Below are 26,417 nucleotides of genomic sequence, written 5' to 3' on the forward strand. Positions count from 1 at the left end.
TTCACTTTCCATCTTCAAATGGAGTTGATCGAGCTGCAGGGTACCAGTGAATTGAAACAGAAATAGAAGGAAACTCAGATAATCCCGTTTTATATGGAGTATCTCCATGGTGGATGATGGTTCATATCAAGGTCTGGTGCAGCATGCCAAGAAGATGTGTTGCATGTTTGAAAGTACTTCTCTCCTTTGCGAAAGTCTCTTCTCAAAGATGAAGCATGCGTGGAGTCGACTGCGATCTCGCATGACTGATCAGCACCTTGAAGGCAACTTGCGGCTGCCAACATCAACAATTCTGCCAAATATTGAGAAGTTGGCCAAGGACGTGCAGCACCAAGTTGCCCATTAGCTTCTTGTAATACACTGAACAGTGAACACGTACTTTACATCTATGTTTGTATTTACGTACAGCTTCCACGTTACAGTACATTTTCCGATAGACACATTTTTATTGATTAGATTAGTAGTTAGGTTATTAAAATTATACTGTATTTTGAGTTGCGACCCTCGTATGCATTTCAAAAATCAAATTTGGCCCCCTGTTTTATGAAGGTTGCCGACCCCTGATTTAAACTTTAAAAACTTAGGTTAGGCTGGTTGCTAGATGGTTACCATCTTTACTCGAGTGAGTGCCGCTCCTGTCAGGGCCGCCAGAGCCAAGGGGGCCACGGGGGCAAACGCCCCCCTTTTTGCAAAAGTATAAAAAGTGCCCCTTTTTGATAAATAAATTGCGTGTATTTTTTCAATGCCAGATATTATGCCTTAAGAAACTAAGTAAAATAAGATAACTCTGGGCGTTGTTGGAGGACCATTTACTGGATTTCCTTAAATCTTTACTTGGTCTTGATGCAAAAAACTCAAGCTCCTGTTGGTGAATGATATCAACTGTGAAGGAGACTGCCATTTTCGCGAGAACATTTCCTTAGTATGACTTCAGCAACAAACACATTAGTGAAGGTTCGGCATCAAGTCCCCGGCGGGCACAGTCAGTTGGTGCAATGTATATCGTGTGTGTTCCTGAAAGTAAAAACTGGACCACTATCTCTGATTCTGGGTTAAGTAAAATGTGCCCTTTCTTCGACTTTGCCAAAATTGTAAAAATTTTTTCACTGAGATTATTGAAGCTTGAGCAGGAATTTTTTATACCAATTCGTGTTAGAACCATTCCTTCTCTTAAACTTGTTAGAACCATTCCTTATCTAGGCAAGTTAAAAAGCAGACTTCACTGAATTTGATTTTAACAACAACCCTTTATAGTTCTTAATGTATATTAACAAAATCAGACAGCTGTAAAACTATACCTGCAACATATGCTTACTTCACAACATTGTGTTAGATGTTTTTATGAAGACATGAGAAAGTTGTGCCCCTGCAATGAGTACATGCTAGCAGTAAAGGGTCTTTAAACAAAGACTTAAATTTCTTATCTAGGATTAGAACAACATACAAGATTAGATGCTAAATTTGTTATACTTCAATATAATTCCTGCCCTTTTGTGCTTCCTCTGACTGATTAAAAAGGCAATCCTATTTTCAAGATTCTATGTCCCAGAATTCTAGTTTTCAGACCACCCTTCTTTCTCAGAGTTTTTCGGAACTCACATGTAATACGTTTGACCAACTGATTGAGCCCGCCGGGATCAAGTCTAAGGAGAGTTTAAAATTTGTTTCTTTCATAAGACTGATGAGATGAACCTAATCAATGTTGCAAATTGAAATTTCTATGGCAGTGAACAATGTGTCCGCACCTTCAGCCGATTGCGTAAAGGTTACTTAAACAAAAAATTTGCAGCTTTTAAAAAATATTCCATGGAGGCGAACAAATTTTTGTGTTTAAGTGGCGATGGGAAGGCACGAATACCAAGGAGGACTAAATTGTATATGAAAGTAAGGAAATTAAACTGATTATTGGAATGGGCTTTCGATAATCACAGAGACTGAAACTTTGCTCGAAAGGAAGAAGGACTGGAATTGGCTTTGAAGTATGACTAAGAATTCGAAAATTCAATTCAGTTCATTTGGATTGGATTCGTTGGTATTTGTTGAGTATAATGCGCCTGCCACAAGTATGAAAGAAGGATGTGTGCCTGCTTCTTACCCGGATAAGCGTCGCATCAAAAGTACTTGGAATTAAAAGTGAGTACATCACTCGAGTGAATACGGTCACAGAATAAGAATAACGGTTATTCTTATTCTGTGATACGGTATGCAAAATTCCCTGTCTAGTATCACAGCCTCGGCTTGTTCTCAATTGGTTCTTCACTTTTGACCAATTTTAAAGCTCGTGTTTTTATAAAATTGCCCTATTCCTATTTTTAAAGTTGTTTTTTTATAAAATCTAGCTTTTACAACAGATTGCAGCTTGATGGTACGAAAGAGCTTCGTGTGTAAAATTATGGTGTTAATTATGTTTGGTTCCTGAGTGTAATTATGTAGCGTAACCCCCTGATATTTATGTTATCAATAGTTATGAGCAGGGGGTAGCATGCAACTCGTCAAAATGCCAACCTGTGAACAATTATTATTACTGGTTACTGTGAAGAGGAGGTTGGCCGGGAGTTGATTTGCAAGCCGAAGGTGCTTACTCATAATCAGTTGTTAAATCTCATGGATAGCTAGCAGTCATGAAGAAGTCTGAGTCGTTAGGATCTGGTAGAAAGTCAAGCACGAGTGGCGTGTCTTCCCACAGCTCAAATCAGTCATCACCAGGAGCAATGCCACATCCTTCACCAAGTGGAGCAACACCAACAGGCCTAGTCATAAATGGCCTGTCGCCAACTTCACCAAAAAGCGAGACACCTCTAAATGAAGAATGCCATTCTGAGCTGCATTTACATTGTTTATCGGTTTTGAAACAGCTCAACGACTTTAGGAACTCCAATATCTTATGTGACGTTACCCTCTGCGTAGATGGGAGAACTTTTTATGCGCACAAAAGTATCCTAGCATCATGTAGTCCTTATTTTAAAGCAATGTTTTCCACTAAAATGAAAGAAGCAACGGAAACAAAGCCAGTTATACTCAATGACATAGAAGGACATAACATGGAAGAGCTACTAAAGTATATTTATACGGGTGAAATTGAATTAAGGAATGATAACATAAGACCGATTATATCCGCTGCAAACTATTTATTGATCACAAGCCTTAAAGATCGGTGTGTCAGGTTTTTGAAGAAGATGTTAACACCGGCAAACTGTCTTAGTATTGAAAACACAGCAGAACAGTATGACTGCGAATGGCTAAGAGCAACAGCTACTTCTTATGTTAAAGAAAATTTCCTCACAATTATACGAGCTGATGAATTTAAAGATCTTCCTGTCGAAAAACTGATCGAACTTCTGGCCAGTGATGAAACAAGAGTTGATCGTGAAGAGCAAGTTTTTGAAGCTTTGATGTCATGGATTAACCACGATATTCATAAAAGGAAACATTATTTTGCAGATTTGGTTGAACATATTAGGTTCCCTTTGATGTCACCTTACTATTTGATGGACCATGTTGAAACTGAAGATCTTGTCAGATCAACTCCTGAGTGCATTGATCTACTGCTAGAAGCCAAAAACTATCACATGCTTCCAGATAGAAGATGGCAGCTGAAGAGTAAGCGTACTACTCCAAGGGCATCAATGGGTATCGTCAATGGTGTTATTGCAGTTGGTGGAATCCAGGGTACATCGGTGGTTGCATCAACCTCATGCTACCTTCTTTGTGCCAACCAGTGGTTTGTTCTGGCAAAAATGAACACTCCAAGATGCAGGCATGGTTTAAGTGCCACGGGTGAATTCGTTTATGCAGTTGGTGGTCAATATAGAGAAGGTAACATTTATATTTATGTTTTTTAACTTGTCTTCTGTGAGATCATTCCCAATCACATGCTCATGTTCTTCCAGCTCTTGAGATACCAGCTTGTGTAAATGAATCTTATGTCTCAATGAATGAAAATGATCAGATAAGAATCATGTATAATCCTGTTTTTGCTATTTACTTGTTTCAAAAAGTTATTTTAGGGATGACAAAGAGGTTTTGACATAATGTTCTTAAACATTAGGTGATGCATCTAGGTGATGCATTTCTACCTGTAAGTAATTGGTGCAAACTTGCAAAACTTTGAGCATCTTGAATCCTAACTCTCTTAAACATGCATTCACTTCTGCTGGAAGATTTATAAACCTTTCTTAATTTTTTTCTTTTTCTGTGAATATATTTAATAACAGCCCAGAACTGATGAAAATATTATCTTTTTAGTCATGGTAATCTGAAAAATCTTTCAATAATCTTATACCCTTCAATCTCAAAAAGATGTTTTACAATTATTGATGATTTTGTAATGCTGTAAGTTTTCCTTGTTAAGTTGCAAATGGAATTGTATTGTAAGGAGGAGAGCTTACAGGTGAAATTTAAACCTGCTGTGGGTCACAGTCCTTGCAACAGTTTGAAATGATTGGGATGATGGTCTCAAACTATAATATTTGGTTATTTAGTTTGTGCAAGCATGATTTTTGTGAGATCTGACCTAATATGATGCAGTTTTGACTCAATATGATTCAGTTTTGACTCCCTGCTGTAGCTTAAAAATGCTTCTTGTACCCTTGTTTGTTTTTATCATTTCTGAACTTCAAAAAATCTTTCTGAACCCTTAGCAAACTAAAGTACTTTAAGTTTCTTCACAAAGAGCTGTTCACATGAACTTTAATATATAAAAATGTTGGGTCTTTTGTGAATCTAATGAAAGCTATTAAGGATGAAAAGGAAGTTCTTGCCTATCTTTGCCACTTTTCCACCATAGTATATCAGCAAATTAAAAATTGGTTTTTAAACTGCAAGCTTAAGTTGAGCTGCTTTCAACAATATATCTAACATCTGCACTTTTTAAACTTTCATTAGTTTGTAAGCATTTCCTTTAATCCATCTCTTAAAAACATTTTACTGCTGGTTTAAAGTACATTTAGGGAATTTTAGTTCAGAAGTCTTATTTCAGCTTTGAAGACTATCTCCAGATGGATAATGTAAATGCAAGATAAGCCTGTGTATCCCTCACTGAAATCATGCGATAAGGTCCTTCTTATCTGGCTTTTTAGTAAGCTTCTTGTTTTCTAACTTACAAGCTTTAAGAACAGATATTTTTCTTATTTCAAGCAAAGAGCTTTTGCTGGTATTGTTGTGAATTATTAACAAAAGATTTAGGGTACAAATGCACAGATGTTTTCATGGACATTGCTCCCAGGAGATTAAAGATACCATCACAGGTCTTCTGAGACATATCAGATACACTAGGCAGTTTCTAAGTTTCTTTGTCAGACTGGTGAGCTCTGTATACTTGACAAGCTTCTGTGGTGTCTTGCCATAAGATTTGTGAATTAAACTATCCGATTGTGTATGAAATGGTAATAATAGCATAAGAAAACCTCATTTTTAGCATTCGTTATTTGCTTATTTCACAAAAATGCAGAATGTAATATGCACAAATGTTGCATAATGAAAAAAATACCACCAAGCAAATCTCTGTTTTATTTAGAATATTTTTTACAAGATAGCAATGATGAACATTTTTCAGTTCCAAATTTTGATTCTTTATCAGAATATACAGAATTATAAAGGATTAATGACAGCTAACTAATTCACTTGCCAGTTAAACTGCATGCTCTCATTAATTTGAATATTGTACATAGGAAGTTTATGCCATCAGACTTATTAACCCCTGAAATTATATAAGACTTGCACAAAAATGGAATGTTTGACAGGTATGACTCTGTTTATTCATTTTCCTACCCAGAGCTTTTAACCTTTTGAAGGCTTTACTATCTTCTTGCTTCTTAATTTTTATAACAAGGCTTCTAAAAAACCAATTAACTTTCTCGTCTCACTTCACTTTCTTGTTAGCCCATTCCTTGTTCTCCATGTAAAGTTCTTTGATATAGGCCTCTCCCTAACATGAAACATTAAAACAAGAAGAATAAAATTTTCAGGATATTGCTAAATCAGCTTTTGCCTGTCCCTAAATTTTCCAACTTTAGCCTGTGTATGTTTATAAGATAAGTAACAACATGTCAACTTTGAAAAAAGATAAAAGGGCCTTTAGAGTAGATAAGAGATGAACTTTTTAAAGGCAAGGGTGAAAAGTATTTTCCAACCAATCACTTTGGTTTCCTTTGTTAGAACCAAACAGTTTTTCCTTCCAGTTTGGGTAGAGGTGCACCACCCTTCTATCCAAGTTAAGAAAGCATTTGAAAATGGATTGACTCCTTCACATTTCTAATGAGGAGGAAATTTACTGCTTAAGGCTGACTGTTTATGGGGAGGACATTTAATTTGTAATATACAGTATAATTGTCCAAACTAATCAATTATTAGGCTGCTGATGAAGCTCTAGAACTTGTGCTGTTAAGTTTAGTTGACAATTAAAAGGGATGGTCCTTTTGACAGTCTTGTTGATATAACACCTGCTGAAATATGTCATTTATATAAAAGACAAAATGCCAGTTACTGTTTGCCAGCCTATCATAAAGTGCTCAATGCCTAAGACAGAGCTGTACACACTATTTGGTTTATGGAGCAGGACAATTACAAGTTACTATTCTGTGTCTCAGACCTACCAAAGTCCAAGTCACATGCATTTTGCGTGCGACACAAGCATTTCGGTCCTTTCCCGTGCTCACATGCATCAAAGCAGAATTTTCACGCATTTTGCAACAAATTTCTTGGTTCATTTAAATTTTTCAATTTTTATTCCAAATCCAAGCAAAATCTCTCTTTCCAAACAAGGCAAATTAGAACGATAACAGCAACCAGCTAATAAGATGACTAGATAACAGCGAATTTGGACAGGTTCAGTGATGTTACATTTATTGGCAAGTCTGCATGAATGGCAGGTTAGCTCTATTGCAACAATTTCACATTGCAACTTTCTTTGAGATGTACAGGAGGAGCATAATGTCTTTTAAGTTGCAATCAGAGTGGTCAGAGTGATATTTGGGATACCAGCTACATTACGACGCTCCGCTTGCCTAGTACATTCCTTCCTCTGCATTCCTGGTCCACAGTGCTGTCAACCTTCTTTTTCAAAAAGCTCACTCATTTTCAAAACTGAAACTTGACAGGTTTGGTGTTTCATGCTTGATCCAATCACCAAAGTATCCATGAATAAATTTTTGCAGATAATAGACAATTTTTTAAAATTGTTCTAATCAAGGTTGTACTTAAACTCATATGCCTTTCACCATAGTAAACATGAAGTAGGCTTTAAATAGCTGCTTTTTGATAGCTATTGTTGTCTTAAATCTTTATCAGCTCCTTACATTTTTGTGTCAGAAAACAAATGCAATTCACCAAAAAGGCCTGAGAAATGGAGTGAAAATTTTATCAAGCTTAACAATTATTTCACTCAAGCAAACTGCCTGTAAGCAGTTTTATTTGGCTGTCAAGGACCATGTAAGCAAAGAGCCTTGAATTTGCTCACCTTTTTCAAATATTTGAATACATTTTGAGTTTTCTTTTTCATCTCACTGCACTGTTGATTTTATCCTGCTAAGTTTGTTGATTGTATTGACAAATCTATCATTGTGTGTATTCATTCACAATTCCTTGGATTTGTCAATGTATTTCTTGATATGTTATGGAAACATATTATCCAAGTTGTTAATATCTGTGAATCATGATTCTATCAGTTTATCTACATCATTTGTTTCACACTCTTATGATAAATGCCTGCTGACAGCCCAGGGAGGAAGCTGTGTATGTGAGGCCATTGATTTCCATCATGGACTCTTCGTTCAGGCTGCCATATTGGCATAGGACTGAGCCTGTTTATATCTTTTTGGCAAGATGATATATTTCTTCTTTTCAAAATCTTTCATTTGCTTGCAAGCATCTGCAATAGATGAAACACTTTTTCCACCCTAGGCCATAACAAGACAAGATAAAGAATAAACAAACAAATTAGTCTCAAAATCAGCTTATTTCAATGGTCCCTATGTCAGACAATGAAGCACCATCTTATAATGCCTGCCAATAGTTCTTGTACCACACACTAGATTCTATTGCAATTTTTCAATGGCTTACCCTCCAAACAAAGTTTTTTAGTAAGATTTTTAGATATTCAGTGTTGTCCATGTGATTCCTACTAGATTTTTATGATAATATGTTGTTTTGGAAAGATTGGGTGCATTGTGAGCTTTTTTCCTGGCAAGAGTTATTTTCTGCAAAATATCATTTTAACAACTGGACATTCCAAAGACTTTTGGAAGCGATCGTATATATTGTGCAAAGAAGCTCCTTTCTGTAGCAGATTCTTAACTAAAGGCGCATAAAGAAACCAATAATTTGATGTCCTTTGGAGATAAAACATTGTCTTCAAACTTGTCTTTTCTCAAAATACATTACTTTTTGAATAGTTTATTGCTATCAAAATCATATGTACAGTCATAGTCAAGAAAACTTAAATTTCTATGCTAAATCTTAACCTAAAACATATTTTTTATTGTTTATCATCTTGAATCAAACTAGACTGTCTAGATATTCATAATCGCTTTAATCCTCCTTAGAGATGCAAAACCTCTTTCTTATGATTAAACCACTTTATTATTAAACTAAAAGGTTTTGCACAGCTCAGTATTGCAATATTTACGGTAATTCATGGATTTATACGATTACAGCTTAATAGGATGTAATGCCTCTCTTAAAGGCATAATTACGTTAACGCAATAGTAGCTCGTTTATCTCCATTCATTCTACTTACTTCTCACTGCTTTTGCTTTGCAAAGTCTCATCCAGCTTAGACACAGGCGACAAAGATTTTCAGATGTTAATTAATTTCTGCAGTATTCAGAATTTTCAGCGAGTCTTTTCATCTGTATCATAACAAATGTGGTAATAAGGGGGGTGGGCAAAGGAACATTTTTGTGATTTCGCCCTTTGGATTGTCGAAAACGCCCCTTTTTGAGAAGTGATATAAATAAGCTATGATGTTGGTTTATGTCACAGGCTGATTGCAAATTTGCACTCTTCCTAAACTTTCCAAACTACCTATTCAGACAAATTTTCTGTGCCTGGCTTTCATTACCAGGTAAACTTAAAAGCTTCAGACCTTTCACGCTTTCTCTACTGCATAATGGTACTTTCTTTTGTCGAAGACCATTAAATTTATCGTGACCCTAACCCCCAGTCACTATAGTCTTGAAAAAAACTGAACTTACTCTTGTGCGTGTTCGTGTTTACTTACTTATCCGAGATACAAATGTTTGTTTGTAAGAAGGAGGTTTCTATATCGTATGCCTTCATCACGTCTGTCAGTATATTACTGGTACTCAAGTTGCCGACAGGTGGCAGTGAAAGGCACAATTTTCCTGTGTCTTTGACGTTTCTATGGCCTGTCATATTCATGTTTTGTTAGGGAGTTGGTCACGGTTGCGAAATTTTATTTTTGTTATGCTAAGAAACTAAGGTCTTGTCGTGGTTGCAAGCATTTCATAACATAAACATGCAAACATCGAAGTGTAACATGCAAACTTCGCTTGATTTAGCAGAAAAGCCTCACGAAGTTATGCATTGGAAGGTGATTTCACAGAAATAATTTTAGGGCGGACGATTATAGCTAAATATATGATCAGTGCCTGAACTGGACCTATCACTCAGTGAAATTAGATTCTTCCTAATCTTCGTTCTCTCACTTTCTTTCTTGTGCTAAGAGATTGTTTCATAACAAGATCTTAGGAGTATATCCAAGAAGAAAACGTCTAATCCACTAATTATACTTTATTTCTTCAAGGTTTTATCTTTTTTCTACAGCACCTGCTTGACAAGAGAATCCTGTTAAATTTTCAAATTAAGACCAAGTTTCTAATGGATAAGCCCAAGCTATCACATTGCTTTGTCTTTCTTAGTTTCTAGAGCATCTGTCGTTACAGTATTCTAGGCATTTAAATATCAGGAATTTTCGAGATTTAATAACATTTTGGGTCTTTCTAATTTCCCTAAAGTGTTTACCCAGAATCTAACCGGCTTTACCTATATTGTCAGCCCAACGAATCTTTGTTTGATAACAAGAGATGATTTCTACGTGCTTTGATGGTAGCTCATGCAACCACAAAATCAAAACGAAAACTCTCTACAAATTAATCATTTCTGTCATTGTCAAAGAGATAAGTATCTTTTGAGCTGAGAAGAAAATTCAAAGATTGTAAAAGCAGCTAGAAATATATGTTAGATACAGAATACATCCCATTTGGTAATTCCTTAGACGTTAATGATCATTTAGTGCATATATCTTTATTATAAGCAAAGGTAGTCACCTAGATTGAATGATCTCTAAAATAGGAAAATTTCATAACAAATTAAGTTGTAGTCAGTATGCTAGAAAGATAATGTTGTAAGGTAATTTTACTTATATTGACATATCTATTTAGTTGCCTAATGATCACATTAAGCGTCAAACTCGGAGTTGCTTTGAGAACCGTCCAGTTTTATAAAAAGAGCATAATGTAAATCTATAATATTTAATGTTGATAATTGTAAGTTTGATTGAAGAGATTTTTAAAGAGGCATTCTTATAAATCAAGGATTGTAGACCACTGACTACGTAAATCACAATATTAAAAACCATTTTATAAATAAACTAACACAAAAGAAAGAAAGAGAAAGTAGATTTGAAGATTTTTGTTTCTGCATTTTCAAACCGTTTGAAGACCTGGATATACTCCAGTGTTGCCGTAAGGATTTTTGCATTTAGATCAAATTGTAACTGTTCTTGGCCATAAAGGATGTTGACCACTGATTTAGATAGCTGCTAATACACTATTTGAGTTATTCTTTCATTTACATTCTCGGTGAAAGAAGCAACGTAAATGAACATCCAGTATTTCTTGAGAACACTATGCAAAGCAAAGGTAACACTTCTGAATGAAGGCAATCACTTCAAAAAATGTATGTTAAATTTGATCCATGTGGTGTTAGTAACAGACGGAAAGAAGTATTTGTTTAAGTTACCGTCGTTGCATACCTGCTCACATCCCCTAAGAGAATGTATATGAGGGTCACGGCACCAAAATGACAATCGTAACTGGCTGTATTTTCTTTTACTGTAACGGTATCTATTGAGCTTTTTTGTGGAGTGGCTGAGCGCAAATAATGATTGCTTCTCTTGTAGAGCACAAAATCAATTTGCAACAAGAGACAATCTTCTAAAAAATCTAATTTTCTTTCAGGAGCGGCTCAAAGTTCTCTTGCAAGTGTGGAGAGGTACGATCCAAAGACGAATACATGGACAAACGTCAGTCAAATGCAGTGTCGCAGAAGTTTACTAAACGTCGCTGCTTTGGAGGGTGAGTCCCGATTCATATTTTTTGAATCTCGTAATAAGTAAGTGATTCCTAGCGATCGAAATTGGAAGCACTTGAATGCCAATGAATAACAAGAATTTAGATGTAGTAGAATTCTCTCGGTGTAAAATGGAAAGAAAGGACAGTTTTACATCCTAACTTGTTTAATCCTTTGAACAAACATTTCATCGTAAAATACCAGTCCAGGCGACGTACAGCTGAATGTCACATTACCGTTACAGTCACAAAGAATATAGGCCCAAACATGTAAGACTGTTCAACTTTGGTATGACTATAATGGGAATTTACTGAAATAATCTAATATGACTATAATTATTTCTAAGTCCATCATGATATACTCGGTCCTGTGTTACTGTTTCATTCTTAGGTTCTATAAATATACCTGTCTAATTGAGATGAAGTTTTATCTTAACGACCAAACCCCGTATGGTGTTTAGCCCTATGCATGTAAAATTTAATTTTGTTTACTGCCACGCCTTGCTTACAGTCATACCATATATACTGTTATTTGATGTGATTACAACCGAAACCTCCTGTAGATTGTAAGGTATTTCTTAAATCTTAATTTTTGAACAATGTTTTTATAGTCTCCATGTTTACACGTACGGTGTATTTTCCAAAAGCCCTATTATCACGATGTGAAATTTTATGTGATTTGAATGTCATCATTTGTGCCACTGAGAATCGTAGTCATATAAACAATCTTTGTTTATGATGCCCTCTTCTCGCTAACAAGGCACACAGTAACCCACACGAGATGTAGAACATAAGCTATTTGTTAGCCATGTACCTAACCAGTTTGTCAGAACATAGGACGGAAGAGTTCATTTTTATATTTTCTTCTGGGGATGTATTTCTCGAATGTTGAAAAACTGGAGTAGAATGGCCTGGAGATATTGTCTGTGTTGTAAAAGACAAAAGCTTTAAAAGCATGGTTTTAAAAACACGTTTTTGAGGCTATAGAGGCTCTTATTTGAAGCTAATGGGAAATCATGAAAAGCTGAGACGAGGAGACAAGGTGCGCAAGCTCGTCAGCATCGATGTTGGCGTCCTAATCTAACTTTTTCCTTTTCATTACCGTAAATCCTCGAATTGCCCCCCCTCCTCGAAAAAGCTCCCCCTCAAATAAGCCCCCCATCATATAACCCCCCTCGAATAAGCCCTTATCCAAAAATATCAAAAATAAATAAGCCCCCGGGGGGGCTAATTTGAGGATTTACGGTATACCTGGAATCTCTCAAAAATGTTTTAAAAGCTGTTGCTCTGCCATTCACATTCAATCAAAAGTTACAAATACTTGTTTACCGCTCTGTCACAAGCTCACAAACATTTGTTATTAGATCACCCTTCCAAACCTTTGTTGAATGTTTGATCGTGTTGGCTGTTTGATTCATTTCCCTCCTGGAGATGCAGGAAGAGATCGTTTTCACTATAGCTTCTTATTTAATGCCTCATGTATGATTAAATCATGTGGTCAACTTAATGATACTTCTTCATTAAAGGAAATTACTACAGAGTTGGTCTTCTAAGCTGGTAGGCTGGACTTCATCTTAGTGTGATTAGTATGCTCCACATTCAATACTGCCGGGTCATTTTCTATCCTTTGAATATAAGCAAGGCAAGCGTAGTTTAATTATATTTGAATACGTCACGTTTATTAATGGGCCTGGGTCAGATTTAATCCTTATATGCTGTACCTTTGAATGTTTTTATTGCCTTAGCAGGACTATCTACGTTGCAGCTTGAACTGCTATCAATTGCAGGCTGCAATAAACCATATTCCTTCAGACGCGTGAATGTGATTTTTGTTTTCTAAGCCGTGTGAATATGGTTTTGATGTGACATAAAAAGCGTAATTTTTTTTGTTCTACTAGCCCGTTTTTGTATCAGTAGTACCTTTTCATCACCGATTTCTCGATGAAATTATTTAAAGCTTATTGATACAGATTCACACGGAGTGATGATCCCTGTTATGTTTCGTTGTTCTTTAACGGCGAAGGAAGAAGACCCTTTTATTGTAGTTTATTTTGAATATTTCATACTGTTTGCTTTAGCCTTAATATTTCAATTTCTCAGCCGTTAATCTTCAAAATGTCTTTTAGGAATGTTGTATGCGGTGGGTGGCTGTGACGAAAATAATCTCCGCCTTCACACCATGGAAAGATACAATCCGTCAACAGACACGTGGTCATTCGTTCCGCCAATGAGCACTTGTCGAAGTAGCCCCTGCGTCATTGGAGATAAGTATCTTTACGTGATTGGTGGAGTTAGCTACGTTGGAATTGCACTTAACACTGGAGAAAAGTTTGACCCTCACACGAATACTTGGAGCAAGCTAGCACCAATGACCACAAAGCGCGCAAGTGCTTGTGGTGCCGTTGTCAATGGAAAAATATACGTCATAGGTTAGTAGAACTTTTTTCCAAAGCTCCTTGCAAAGCTCAGGAAACGCAGCTAGTTTTAAATGAAACCTGTTTGAGTAAATTCTTCTTTCTACGTTTTCGCACTTTAGAGAGTGCATAAGAAAACAATTCTAGTAAAGATGCTCCTTTTTTGGACTGTCGGTGTAATATGCGTTTTGGTACCCTATGCTAAAGTGTAATATTGTGAAATGCAATGTACTTCGAATCATGTGATTTCATCTTAGTGCGATGTTATGACACATTGCGAGTTAGAGATGGAACACAACGTTTTTCGTGTTTAAAATTTCACACTTCTCAATCACCCAAACTTTGGAGTCGCGATTAATATGGTACTTATTTGCATAAACTTAATAAAGAATATCACAGCACCGCTTCTTATTAGTACCCCCTTGTTAAAAATAGTTTGATTGTTATTTACATACTGAAAAATGTGAACCAGAACGTTTGTGTACGCGGACCGCTTCACATTATCTTAGTTGACATTTTGCAACTTGACAACTATAAAATTGCATTATGGGATATTGGAACTCGAGAATGCTCATGGTAGGCACAGGGTCCTTTAAGAAATTGTTTTTATGCTATTGACAGGTGGTGCATGGTTTGCTTTCTCTTTGCGAGCTCTTCCCGTCTTAGGGGATAATCATCGTTTTTGTACTTTCGCTTTGGCTATGCGTTTGTTTGTAATATGCTTCGGAATTTTCTTTCGCATTATTTTCACAAGCTTCTGTGTTCATTCTGTGTAGCCTTGAACTTGAATAGTTTTCTTAGCAAAGCCACTTTAATCTTCCCATTGAACACTGCATACATACCCCAACAGCAACCAATATTTACAGCCCGATGTTTTCAGATTTACCGTTAGTCTTCTTAGAAAAAGACCTCTTCGTTACCCCAAAATTTTCAGTTCCCTTCTGATAGTAGTTCCATACCGGTCGCGTTTCTTGAAAACACTTTGCCAATACAGAGTACATAACCCCCTTCTCATCAACGCCTCTGTTTTAGTATTTCCATTTGCTCCCATATTATGTCTCTAATTTAAACCAAAGAAGCTTATAATTACAGCCGAAATGAGAAGTCGCAGAATTTCTGGAAATCGCTTGCCAATACCATTGTCTCCTAATTTCCTCAAAGTCAGCCCAGAATGTGTCCATATTGTTACATGTGATGCATTTTCTTCTACTTCTTTTGACAATAATGTGTTCGGGTTGCCTAGAACCTTTAGTTACGATGCACCTGATTGGCTTAGCGGGAATCCCCCTCGTTATTCTATGTAATAAACATCGTTACAAATTCTTGCCCCCAAATTCATATTTGTGATATTCAGTAACAGAGAATTCAAATGAATCAGCTAATTGGAGTGTCACATGAACACATGAATAGTGTGATGGGTGTTTTGGGTGGTATGGGTGTCGAGAGTGTTGGCTAGTGCATCCGAAGATTTCCTCCTGCATCCGAAGATATTTTGTTGGAAAAACTGAAGACAAGGGCCTACCTATATTATATGCTGTTATGTCATTAACTTTCGTTGTCAAATGAGCCTTGTTTAGTTCTTAGATAGTTTCCTCCGTGTAGTTTTGCCACTGCGCCATTATTTCTAACCTCTCTCACAGTGCCGGTCTAAGACTATGGAGTTGTTGATGTTGCAAAGTTAATTTTTTTTGAAGAATCTATTCTCTGAAATAACCAATGAAAATGTATACAAATATGACCAACGCGAACACCCAAGGAATCTCCACTATAAGCAACGAGCCAATCACAAAACTCGTAACTAAAGGTTCTAGATACCTGATGTGTTCAGCCTCGTAGTTCATAGTTGAATCCGCTAGGAAAATGCTTTCTAATTTCCATATAACCTCTCATCTCTATATCATCAAATTGAATATCATCCCTTGAAGGAGGCAAAACTTATGCTTCCTTTTTGCGATTTCTTAGGAGCCTTTTTATAGTTGCTTTCAATTTCTTGGAATATTGATGTATATGATAAAAGAATGAGAATATAGGTAGTGGTGATTTGATTTTCATATAGATGAATGTATTTCATCTCCAACAGAGCAAATTTTATTGGATTAGCAGAAAATGCAATACCGTTTGAATAATAGATCTTGGGGTTTCCGTATTTTCCAGACTCAGTAAGCACGTTGTACCCCCGTTAGAAAACATATCCCTGTGGAATAATCTAGCATGATGTCAAGATGCAATCTATCAAAAATGCATTACATTCTTGATGTCCAAGTATCTTCATAATTGTTTTCGTCATTCCTCGAAAACATTGTCAATGTAGACGTGTTTTATATTTAGCCAGTGTGCTCATATATCTTTCAATATTAGATGCCTTTCAAGGCTTTCTTTTCTGCTTTCAATTGATGCCTTGATGAGCTTACGAAGTACTGACATCAACTATTAGAAATTATTTCAAGAAGATGTTTCTATTTTAGCTGCTTTTTCAGAAGTTTACACATTTGGTATCGAGCCCTTATAGCAAGAATTTAGAAGTAATGAGCTGCACAGGTTTTTGTACTGTAACCACTCATTTTTGAAGAGCTGAATGCATTTATAAGCATATAGTATGTCGCAAAGACTACTTTTCGAATAGCTCTGAATAGCAACTTTTTAACTTTGCTTATGCCTCAGCCATTTTATGTGCCCATTCTTTATATGGATAAAATATCCTGGTAAGATAGAAACTGGAATATGATCCATATTTTGCTACACCATGCATTTTTTTAAATAAACGACGACGTACTGGCGGTTCTGGGTTTTACTGAGAAAAATCACAACTCAAATTTCTGTCTTTGAACAGCTTATGCCAGCCTAGAATGAATAATAAATGACAGGCTTATTCGAAAGCCTATACTGTAACAAACCCAAAGGAAGGTAATCAATGAACAAATAGGATAATATCACCGTACCTCGTAAAGAATAACAAGATTAGGGGATTTCTCCATGGTTGGGATTAAAAATGACCTGAAATGTATTGGTCATGTGCTCATCAATTCTTGATCCCCGCTAATTCTCTCATCTCCTACTTAAGGCGTGGAATTATATCCATAATAGAAACGGTCCTAATCCATAGAAACTATTACGTTAAAAAGCTTCTGGATAGAATCAAACGAATAGAAACAAGGCGAAACAGTGAGAATGTTTTGATGAGAATTTGAGGTCCATGCACCTGATTTGTAAGTACTCTGCTGGGAAGAGAGAATAGGATTAAGAAGAAAAGGTCTGGAATACGTTGACGTGTAGAATTTAACAAACAAACAAGATGCGAGAGATTGTCCCTCTACTTTTGTTTAATGTATCTGCAAAATTTATAGCTAGATACTTATAAGCCACGTTTCAGCTAAAATTTATTAACTATAAGAAAAGGAACTAAGTAATCTTTCTATTTTCCTCGTCAAATCCTGTGTAAATCAATACAGTGTTTTATCTGACTTGGGGTTTTTAAAAACTTCATTTCAAAGAAAGAAATTGTCAATTATGCGTAAGAACTTTTCTTACGACACATTTCATGTATAGACGTCGGATAATGGCTAACGTTAAGCAGAAATTTATATCCAGATGTGGATCGAATGTCTTGTGAGAGGAAGAATGTCGCCTTTGATTGGTTCCTTGTTTTTGACCAATCCGCGACCGTTATCTAGTTGAAAGTCCAAAATTGAAACGAACTTTTTCTGTCTACACAAGTCGAGATCTTTTGTTTTTATTGACAGATCTTTCTATTAGCCTAGGCCTGATTTTAGACAGAAATTTGGAGCTTGTTCAGTACAGAGATTCTCATTTGCGAACTTTATTTGCCACATAATATGCCAAGGCTCTATAGACATTATTCTTTTTCCCACAATGCAACCTTCTTTCGAATTATTAATCTAAGACTTTGTCACTACATTAAAACCCAGGAATTTTTGGTATATTTTTATTTCAGTTTCTCTTTGATCAAAAATAGATACCCAGTAACAGAAAACTTGAAAAAATAGAAAACTTTTTTTATTATCTGATGAGTTATTGATTGTCTAGTTAGTGTTTTATTCATCCAGTTAATTATGTTTACAAAAGCTGATTCTTCTTTTGCCATGAAATTGCTTGCCATTTTATTGCTTTCTATATGTACCCCTGAAAACAAAGTGCTTGATCTTACTGCAATGTTAAGTATTGGATGCATTTTGAATTTTTTGTGTAGATATTGTGAACTTATGTGTGATGATTTTTGCTTTCTTTGGGATTTTTCACATGGACTATTTAGTAATTGTAAACAAAATAAGCATGGGACAAAGGCAGATTCTTGTTAGTACCTGATATGTTGTCAAACCTGCCATGTGTGTGCTGTTCTGATATATCTATCACTATTAGCCTTGGTAAATTTTCAGTTCCTCCATTTCCTAACGCATTTTTAATCAAACTTTACCTATTACTTATTGTATTTTTTTTCTAGGTGGCTGGGACGGTACAAACCATTTAAATAGCGGTGAAGTATTTGACACGGAGACTGAAACGTGGAGTCAAATAGCGCCAGCTAATTGTGCTAGGTGGGATGCAGGAATAGCTGTCGATGGTGATAAAATATTTATTGTTGGCGGTTGTGATAGAAATGCTGTTTGTACACTTGAAACTGAATGTTACGACTCTGTTAAAGACACATGGACTCGAGTTGCCAGCCTGCCGGTTGCGACTCACGGCTTGAAGTGTTGTACCGTTCAACTCCCGAGCAAATTTGTTTAGATTTTAAAGCTATCTTATACTCACGTTCTCACACCCTCACACTCAAGATTCCGCCACAGTTATTCACCGACAGAGTTGCTGTCGTCCTCTAAGAGGCCCCCTTTCTCAATATAACCTCGTTTAGAGCTGTTGTGCGAGATTTGTGTATTCAAACTTTAGTATTAGTAAAATAAGTTCCAGGTGAATATGCTTTTAATCTTGTATTAACAGTATCTTCAGTTTTGTTTCTGTAAGAATTAGGTACCAGGGTAAAACTTTAAATTCAGCAAAAGCAGTCGTAACACAGAATAGGAATTAGGCAGAAGAGAAAATCCTGCCCATCAGGTGAAACTTGGAGATTCTAGCGCATGCGTTAACTTATACGAGGCTTAGCATGTATATGTCATGAATTTTTTGAAAAAAGGAAAGTAGACAACTTTATCGAGATGAAATGACCCTTATTTTATATCCTGACATTTATATCATAATTTGTTTACTATCTGATAAATGAACGATGATTTGTCATTGCTTAGTTCCTCTAATGAAATCGAGGTTAAAGGGAAATTAAGAAATACTATAGGTGATTCAGGCTTCAAAAATAATAAAGGAACCGATTAGAGTTACCCTTCTGCCTATTTCCTATTCTGTGGTCGTATGTGCAAGATATCATGTTCATAGAACTGCATTTAGTTAGGTTAACATGAAAGAGAGCTTAGCAAAGACAGCTTAAGTGCGAGAGGTAAGAACAGAGGTAAGAGCTTTGCTCGAATTCTCCAAGTTGTTGCTAAGTGTCTGTACTTAGCATTTTAATACGCTATACACCCCCATTTCTGTTTTCAAATGGCTTATGCTATGCCCAATTGTTGCTGTTTTGATAGGCATATCTTTTGGCTGCAAAGACGGGGATGCTCATTCTACAGAGACTTTCATTCGTTTGTCACCCCATCAAGTATTCACAATGCATCAACAATCTTTATTGGAAAATGATTTTGATGACTTCACTTTGAACAGAATGATAGCGACTAAGTTAAGTGGAAAACACCACGCTAGGAGTGAAGATGCGTGAAGATTGATGATTAGGACCCCTTGTTACACTTTTAGGCGGGTTTTCTCTTGTGTAAATACAGAGCTTTAGAAAAAATGTGAAGCAGATCGGCTATTTATCTTATTTGACTGCACGAAAGATTTCAGGCTATCTAACCATTGTAGAATTTAGTGACAGAGCAATCTAACAACTGTACAAAATAGAATAACTTTTGATAATATCCCGTTTTAATAAGAGACAGCCTTATCAAATTTTAAACAAGATAAAGAGAGACAGAAATGTATATTGTCTCGTTTATTACTAAATTTTAACAGATTATTCCAGTATAATGCATAGATTGACGAAAAGTAGAAACAGTTCCTTGCGTTAAGGTTTTGTTTATCACTTAGCGAGTTTTTCTTTTATTGTTACGTGCTTTTAATAGTAGTTTCGTCCAAATAAACATCTGAAATATTGTTAAAAAGATGATCCATAATTTGTTTTGCAGTTTTATCTTATTTGTCGTGTAATTATTTGGTAGTGCTCACGAAAGCATTTTATCTAGTAACTGTAGAAGTGAGCAGACAAATTTGTTAATAGCGAAACTTTCTAGAGTTGTATACAAACATAGAATAAGCGATACTAGATACTGTACATGCTATTGTCCAATAAATACCCAAGCGAAACCATGTTTCTGTTTTTTGGTTTTCAATGATTTTCCTGTTTAATTTGGCACACACACGACTTTTGAAGAAGTGCATTCGGCAAAACGACGAACAGAAGAGAAGTTCAAGATATAAAAGATTGGGACAGATTAAGTCAGGTCTCAACAATGTAGATACGCTACACATTCAGGATGAGGGCGGGGAGGGGGGAGGGTCGGTAAGCAGTGGCGGAGTAGCTACGTTTTCCCTGGGGTGGCCAATTCGATTTTTGCGCCCTATCTATGTATCGTGGTTATATAAAAGCACGTGTTTCTAGGAGGGAAATCAATTTTTGCAACTTGAATTCAAATTTTCATGAATAAGTTTTGATTAGAAATGCGAGTATGAATGGAAAGTTATGTAATCCTAACATCTGGCCTTCTCGATCGTGGTTCGGTAAAATATCAAGCTATTTTGAATTTGCTTATTTTCGAGAGTCAGCCTATTTTCGAGGAAATACGGTAGGCAAAACATAAAATTCTAATCAAAAGACATTCTATTCAATTACACTGATGTTTCATATAGGCTGGCGGCTCCTTGAACACGTTTATTATATCTATAATAAACGGCTCAAGTTTGTCATTCTTTAGTAGTTATTAAATAGTAGTTTCTTTCAATAACATGACAGTTTCAAGCATTGAATCGTACCATTGAATTGGACAAAAGCGGCGGGGAACGAAATTGAATCTGGAGTTGGGCTAAGAATCAAGTTTAGTGAAATAAGAAGACCCACCATGGTTGGGTCCAAAAATGTTTGAAATCAACCCTTCTAGAATGGCTAAAAATATCTCCCAGACTAAAATTTAACAAATTACTACACCGCTCAGAATAGACAGTTCGACGATGCTCAGAAAAACATTGATTTTTTATTTATAGAAAAAATTTGGGAGGGGAGGATTCATGCCTTGGGGAAAGAAGGAAAGGTTGACCTTTGGTTCAGAGTGCACATCGATCGATGTATCCTGGGTTCCAGAGCGTCAAATGTAGCAAGTGGGGCGTCGACAGAGCGTCAAGTGTAGCATAGCAAGTGGGGCGTTGAGTCGACGCCCCATTTGCTACACTTGACGCTTTGGAACCCAGGGTAATATCGATGTTAATAACAAGAAGCTGCTGTATTGATTGCCAGGGTGCATTCCATGTACTTAGGCCCGAAGATCTTCGGCGTACACTTTTGGCATACGTAAAATCTTCGTTAGTTGGCGTTTTAAACATGAAGCTACGTACACAGTAAACACGAAAACATATGACACAAATGTTGATTGAGTCATGGCAAAGCAACGTGCTTCGATTGTAGATAGAATCGTACGTTTTATTAGATTGTTCACAGCAAGTTACAGCGAAGTGTTCTACCCATGTACGATCAAATATTACAAGCAAACAATTTTGGCGCCCCCTTATCACCATTTGCGCCCATATTCAGGGGGCATGCCCCTCTTGCCCCTGTCACCACGCCACTGTCGGTAAGTCTGCAGAATAAATTCTGAAGAATAAGATCCTAAACAGTTACTAAGCTGTTTTTCTAAAACTTCATCTTAAAAATTCAGCACAGTCAATTCCCGATGCTTCTAGGGACGGATTTAGGGCGGGGGGGGGGGGGGGGTTTAGGGTGTCGACTTTTAAATTAAATTAAGAAGCTTTAAAATCGTGATAAAACTGAGAACAACGAAAAAAGAGGGTCACTATTTTGCTTCGTAGGGCCCAAAGGGAGTTTGTAGGGGGAAATATCAAAATGAAGACACATAGCAACAGCGTTTCCCAAACTCTTTTTCTTTGCAAAACCATGCAAAATAGTGACCCTCTGTTGGAGGCCCTGCTTTTAAGGGTCACTTTTGACAAATCAACTTTTCGACATTGGGAAGAGCCACTCTGCATCGATGATAAAAAATGAATTAATCATCTGCAGCTTTTGGAAACTATCAAAGCCATAAAATATTTGGATATTTCCATTTTTATGAACCGAATACAGCAGTTTCTGAAACTGTTTTAAAATACTGTATCATCAACCAGATTTTGTTCTATTTTTATCTATTCTCTTGGTACCCTGTATTTCTGAAAATTCCCGGATAAAAGGAAAGGGCGCCAAATCATCTGTCACGCCATTTTGATTTTGAACGCCATGGCACTAAAACCTAGAAATATGGAGAAAATGTTGAAATTTCAAATTTTGTGTAAAAGAATTGTTAGAATTTGAATTATTGGTGATGAATGCATGGAAATTATTGGATTCTTGCAGTATTTCTGTTTATAATTGTACTACAGTTGATGTGACGACAAAACAACCTGCCTAGGCCCGTTTTTTTCAAGACAAATGGTATCTTCAACAATGCTCATTGACTGATGAATTGTTTCCTTGATCTAGCATAAGAGGGAATAATTGAATTTTATGCAGATTCGTATGCAATTCTAAATCACTGGAGTACGGCTGATATTTGTGTCGTTTTAATTGAATACAATCAACAGTAAAACCGGCGAATCCTTTTTATGGAACAGGTACCTCTCTCAAAGAAAGAAGAGATAACTGGCATAATTATAAAAACTCAAGCAGGAGGAGAAACCATTTATTTCATTTTCTAAGGAATAACTAATGGCACAGGATATTGAATGAACTGGAATTTCTGGTTTAAGAAAAAGGACATTCAAAATGAACAACAAACCAGAAAACGTGCCTATCGCTACATTATCTGCTCTCACCAGCCTCAGTGATGGTAAGTTTGCTATTATGGGCCTTAATTTGAAAAATACAATCCTTTGTTCAGAGTATGAGTATGAGTTGATGTAATACTTCATGAAGGTTTATGTTTGTGATTTTATGTGACACCAACAGCCTCATAAAATCAGTTTACAAGATGCTATTTTTCCTTGCATCTTACTTCTGAGTAAAATTGTTAAGGTTTTTTATATCAAGGAAAAGCTTTTGAAATGGAGCATTTTGCCCATGCATCCCCCAGTGTGCAGACCATGGCAATGGCACAACCAACCACACTGGTAACTTTGTTTCTTAGGCAGACAATTCCATTTTGAAAATTGGAGACTGGACACATTCAGAATTCATACATATTTTTAAACTTTGTAAAATGTAACATCTACCCCGCTTGGCTTATCGTTGAGACAAGAGTGTTGGTGATAATGCTTGTCCACAAAATACGACAAACTTTATACAACAGACACTTTTTGAAACATCAACTTGCCACATTTCAACCTCAATCACCAGCAGCCACTTCCATATATAGACACATTTCACTTGCACATCTTTCTGCCCTGTTTACTGCATTAGATCACAAAATGCGACCTTCACTACATTGGGGAGACGTCCAGGCCTCTCCATGAAAAAAACAACGCAAGCTATAAAAAGCCTTTGCCAGTTTGGCTGTGTTGGCTATTTAGCCCTTGCAGAACTGCTGTTCATATTTTTATATTTGAGTATTTACAAAGGCAAAGATACATTACCTTGCCAATTCTTTAAACACTATTTGCCTTAAGAAGACATTGTTGTGTCTATTACTAGACCTTTAAATTTTGTATTACCACTTCTTAAAACAAGACAAGAAAGGAACATAAATTTTTGGAATATAGCAAAGTTTTGTTAGTTTTTGCTGCTATATTTTATTCCTTTCGTGTGAACACATTTCCTTTTCCATTGGAAGTTTTAGCAAATAATACAATAGTTTGTTAACATGGGTTAAACACATAGTTGGTAAGACCTCTTTCTCTTTATTTGCTAACACCCTGATAATTAGCAGTAAGTAGTACAAACATTGGGAAGCTAAACTACGTGTGCCTGGAGACATCCTGTCAGTTTAATGCCCATTTTGGTAAACATCTCTGCAATTTAGAAAAGAAAGTACATCTTCATGAATCCAGACAATATATTCTGAATACCACAGTCTCCATTCTTTTAATCAAAGATAACCATACACCAGCTAACATGAAAATCAATGGACTTTGCTATATACCTAATAGTATCTTTCCTAATCCAGCTATTATTATTTTATATATTATCTCATCAATACACTTTCTACCCCATCACGTATTTCCCCCTTGTCTTGCATTCTATGTCATATTCCCACCACATTCCATATCTATCAGTTCTACTCTTCTATTCTCTTTTAACCATTACTACTCCTATTCTTTTTACCTGGTAAAGTGTTATGCTCCAAACACCATACTTACCTTTTATTCATGTTTATACCAAGTTATTATTTAATTGTATTAATAATTGCAAATGTGCTTTGAATTTTGAAAAATTTTCAAACAATCATTATAGTGTCTTGTCGTTTTAATTTGGTGACAGCAAGGGTGAATCATGTTTCAGTCAATTAGCTTTCATTCCATGCCAAAACACAAAAGGGCATGTTGAAAATTTAAACCAGCTTCTTAAGAAAACCTTGAAAATTTTTTCCTGCCTCTCTGATAATCCTGACTCTCCAGTAATCCCACATTAATAAACCTCACAGCAGGAACACAAAAGAGAGAACAGTATTCACCAACAAAACCTATTACACAAAGGGGTTATATATACATTGTTGTTGGTGCTTGAAGAAACATTGATCATGAAGAATGAAGTCTCTTCAACTTGCCAGATTTGCTGATTTTTGGCATGTTGACCATAAGAAGTTACTCAAGGTTGGCACAGAGAAGCCAATCATGATTTTAACCACAGTTTATGTCAACATTGCTGAATAGCAACCTAGATTAAAGGGGTTTTACTTAGGAATCACCTTTTTAATGCATCATGTGTCATGTTTTACAGTATTAGTAAGCATTCAAGATTTATAGGGATCTAACCATGTATTTAGAAAATAGTGTCAATACCAAAATATTGCCCTTTGCTAAGTTTTATATTCTTTGCACCATGTTGAGAAATTAGAAATTTAAGCTGATATGGCCAAGATTTATAAGCAAATTTTGTACCATATGCCAACATTTCTGATCTTCTCAACCAATCCAAGTCAGTTTGAATATATGAATTATGTATATAGATGTGTTGTCCTTCTAGACTGAGAATCTTTTGTGTCTTTGTTTGCAATCATTAACATGTATTGTATTCTTTCAGTTATTGGCATTCTACCCCTACCAAATGGACTTCCAGGTGAAGATCGACATTCAAACAGTCTCATTTCAACACAGGCAATATTGCATGATGCAAGACAGATACTAAATGGTGAACAAATTGACCATTCACTCACACAACGATTGCAAGCATATTTGAGTAAAATAAACACAAGCTATCTGTAAGTTTCATTCTATATGAAGAAAAACCATTCTTATAACATATACACTATTGATCTTTTCTTTGTTTTTGAATTCATCAATTTACTGAATATTGTCAGGCCTTGCCCGGAAAGGCGCTCGATTGAGGGCGCGCGCCTAGAGCGCACCCAAAAAGAGCCCTGGAGAGCGATTTATAGAGCCCCTCAAGACGTAAAAACAATATTAACGCGGAGCAAAATAAATTTTTGGAATTTGTTAAATCAACCTGATTAAGCATAAACAATCTTCCCAACAGACCGCAATATTATGATTTGCGTAAGATTACCCCTTGAGAAAAAATTCAGCAAATTTGACGTTGGGTTTTCGATATCATTTTTAATCTGAAAACCCTCTAATAACCATCAAGGATACAGGCCATCAAGCCTAAGCATATTCTCCGGCAGATTTATTTGATTTTCGAGCAAGCGTTAATCTTCTATTGAAGTATATATTATTTTCTGTTTTTTTAATAACTTAAAATCGCCTGTGCAAAGCAGCGATCACGTTTCCGTCCAAATTGTCGCATTGCTTTTCATTTTTAATTTGCTTTTGCGAGTAGTAGATGTTCTAGCGTTTCTTATAGAATGGATAACATGAAAAAAGGAAACAAAGTTAAATGTTCGATTTAAAGCCATGCGTTTTGATGAAGCAATATGTGAAGCTAAACATAACAGTAGTGATACTGACACTGATAAAAGCTCTTCGAATGATGGCAACTTACATATCTAGAAAAATCTGAACAATTTTGCGACTTTGTTTTATTATATTTCTATATTTACATTAACATAGTGTTTGTTGCATGTTTTATTATTTCATATTATGGTGCTTTGTGGTATCACCGTTGAATTTCATATTTAACATTCTTCCAAAGCTTTCGATTTGAAGCTCTCGATCTCCTAAAGCTCTCGAAGGATGCTCTCAAGGACATTTACTTAGAGGTGCGAAATAGAGCGCCTAGAGTTTCTAAGGGGCTCTTTTTATGGAGCACCTT

General features: G+C 36.1%; 2 protein-coding genes across 3 annotated transcripts in view; both read left to right on the forward strand.

The window, feature by feature from the left end:
• Nucleotides 1-2,513: 2,513 nt before the first annotated feature.
• LOC135695057 (kelch-like protein 2) lies at nucleotides 2,514-20,259 on the forward strand. Its single transcript, XM_065214003.2, has 4 exons — nucleotides 2,514-3,816; nucleotides 11,199-11,315; nucleotides 13,436-13,738; nucleotides 18,183-20,259. Exons 1-4 carry the CDS (start codon nucleotides 2,622-2,624, stop codon nucleotides 18,467-18,469), a joined length of 1,902 nt encoding a protein of 633 aa, XP_065070075.1. The 5' UTR covers nucleotides 2,514-2,621; the 3' UTR covers nucleotides 18,470-20,259.
• A 1,974-nt stretch (nucleotides 20,260-22,233) lies between these two features.
• The window catches only part of LOC148959798 (nipped-B-like protein), a 33,225-nt gene continuing 29,041 nt past the window's right edge, over nucleotides 22,234-26,417 (forward strand). For both annotated transcript variants that reach the window (XM_089109680.1, XM_089109681.1), the window contains exons 1-2: nucleotides 22,234-22,881; nucleotides 25,230-25,407. In XM_089109680.1, coding sequence (XP_088965806.1) covers nucleotides 22,818-22,881; nucleotides 25,230-25,407 — 242 coding nt within the window. In that variant the 5' untranslated portion in view covers nucleotides 22,234-22,817. The remainder of the gene's footprint in view (nucleotides 22,882-25,229; nucleotides 25,408-26,417) is intronic.

The sequence above is a fragment of the Rhopilema esculentum genome, chromosome 8, assembly GCF_057945365.1.
Source record: "Rhopilema esculentum isolate cy_ngs chromosome 8, ASM5794536v1, whole genome shotgun sequence".
NCBI classification, from domain to species: domain Eukaryota; kingdom Metazoa; phylum Cnidaria; class Scyphozoa; order Rhizostomeae; family Rhizostomatidae; genus Rhopilema; species Rhopilema esculentum.